The sequence below is a fragment of the Malurus melanocephalus genome, unplaced genomic scaffold (assembly GCF_030028575.1).
Source record: "Malurus melanocephalus ecotype Western Australia unplaced genomic scaffold, MMel_1.1 scaffold_471, whole genome shotgun sequence".
NCBI lineage: Eukaryota > Metazoa > Chordata > Aves > Passeriformes > Maluridae > Malurus > Malurus melanocephalus.
Genome location: NW_026623703.1, coordinates 270,885 through 272,250, shown reverse-complemented (window position 1 = coordinate 272,250; position 1,366 = coordinate 270,885). Strand labels below are relative to the sequence as shown.

The following is a 1,366-nucleotide window of genomic DNA, read 5'->3' as shown; positions in this document are numbered from 1 at the left end:
CTCTTCTTTAACAAGATGCAAGGGCTGATGCAGGGATGTTCATTGCTGCTGTGAGAAGTTGCTTTGTTTCTTCCTGTAATTCCATCCTGACTTGGCAATGCAGGCTCAGAGTTATCATTTCATTTGACCTGTAAATCAATCTGTGTAACATGCAAAGTGACCACGAATGCAAAGGAAATGAGAACAAAGTCATTTGAAAAGCATTTTATGTGGCACATTCCACGGCTGTATTTATGTGTGCTTTACTCCTTCCATGAGGAAACAGTGAAATATGCAGAACTGTAACACAAATACACAAAGAAATAGGAAAAAGGAAGGATAGAGTGAGAATATTTATGTATGTTAATGAAGAATGGAGGGATTTAAGAAGAACCTGATCTCTTAGCTTTGCAGCAAGGAATAAGGATCTGCATCTTCTGTTCCATCCTGGCCTGGACTTRGAGCATGACAAGGGTAAGTTGCTTTGCCTCTGTGTTTTACTCCTCTAACTTAGCAAGGAATGTGAAAAATATTGTATTTTCGTAACACTTTGTGTATTATGTTATATTTGTTGTTGCAATAATACTGTGTTGGTAAACTTTTTTAAGGATGACTTCATACCTTAGAAAAATTTGCTATGTCCTGATGTTTAGCATTTGTTTATAGAAAARTAAGTATTCTGAAGTTTCCCAAATTCAGATCCCACGATTTATCTTTTTGACTAAAAATCCTAAGCACATCTAGGTGTAATTAGAGGAGAGCTCTGTTCTTTTCCTCTTTTGCAAGACCTGCTTTAAATGCTTTTTAACATTTTCTGTCTTCTCTCACATCAAGAGTGAATATCTTGCTGTTGACACTTCCTTGTCTGTGTTGCTCTGTTGCTTTKCACTCAGTCCTTGTTATGAGGGTGGGTGGTTTTGTATCACAAGGAGCTAAATAGCCTTATCCAGAGTACTTGCACCCTGCAGCACCCTGGGGTGGCAGAGGGATCAGTGCTCTGGTCCCTGTGCCAGTGAGTCTCACTGCTCTGAGCTGTGTCAGTACCTCTGATGGGACAACTCTACTCATTCAGGGCTTAGATACAGAAATATTTAATAAGTCAAATGAAGGGAGGGTATTGCAGGTATTTCAGCAAAGCCTATCCTTGAGTAGCTTTAAGAGTTAGGCCCTTGTTCTTTCCTGCTGTTGCTGTGCCCCGGGGCACCCCAGAACTCGCTGTCCTGCCTGTGACTCAACAGCAAACACCGCCTGTCATCTCAGCTCACGCCTCTGCTGTGCTCTCTGTGCTCTGCCTGCCTGCTAAAGGCTCCTTTCTACAGCATCTTCCACACTGAGAGCCCTTCTTTGGGTTCCTGTGAGCTCACAGCCGGAGCACAGCTCCTGTTCC

General features: G+C 42.3%; 2 protein-coding genes across 2 annotated transcripts in view; one reads left to right on the top strand and one right to left on the bottom strand.

The window, feature by feature from the left end:
• The window catches only part of CDR2 (cerebellar degeneration related protein 2), a 98,877-nt gene that overhangs the window by 7,309 nt on the left and 90,202 nt on the right, over window positions 1-1,366 (bottom strand). The gene's annotated exons all lie outside the window — the stretch shown is intronic.
• VWA3A (von Willebrand factor A domain containing 3A) overlaps window positions 1-1,366 on the top strand; it is a 20,515-nt gene that overhangs the window by 17,165 nt on the left and 1,984 nt on the right. The window contains exon 25 of the mRNA XM_057380805.1: window positions 386-453. Within this exon, the coding sequence (XP_057236788.1) occupies window positions 386-403 (18 nt within the window). The 3' untranslated portion in view covers window positions 404-453. The remainder of the gene's footprint in view (window positions 1-385; window positions 454-1,366) is intronic.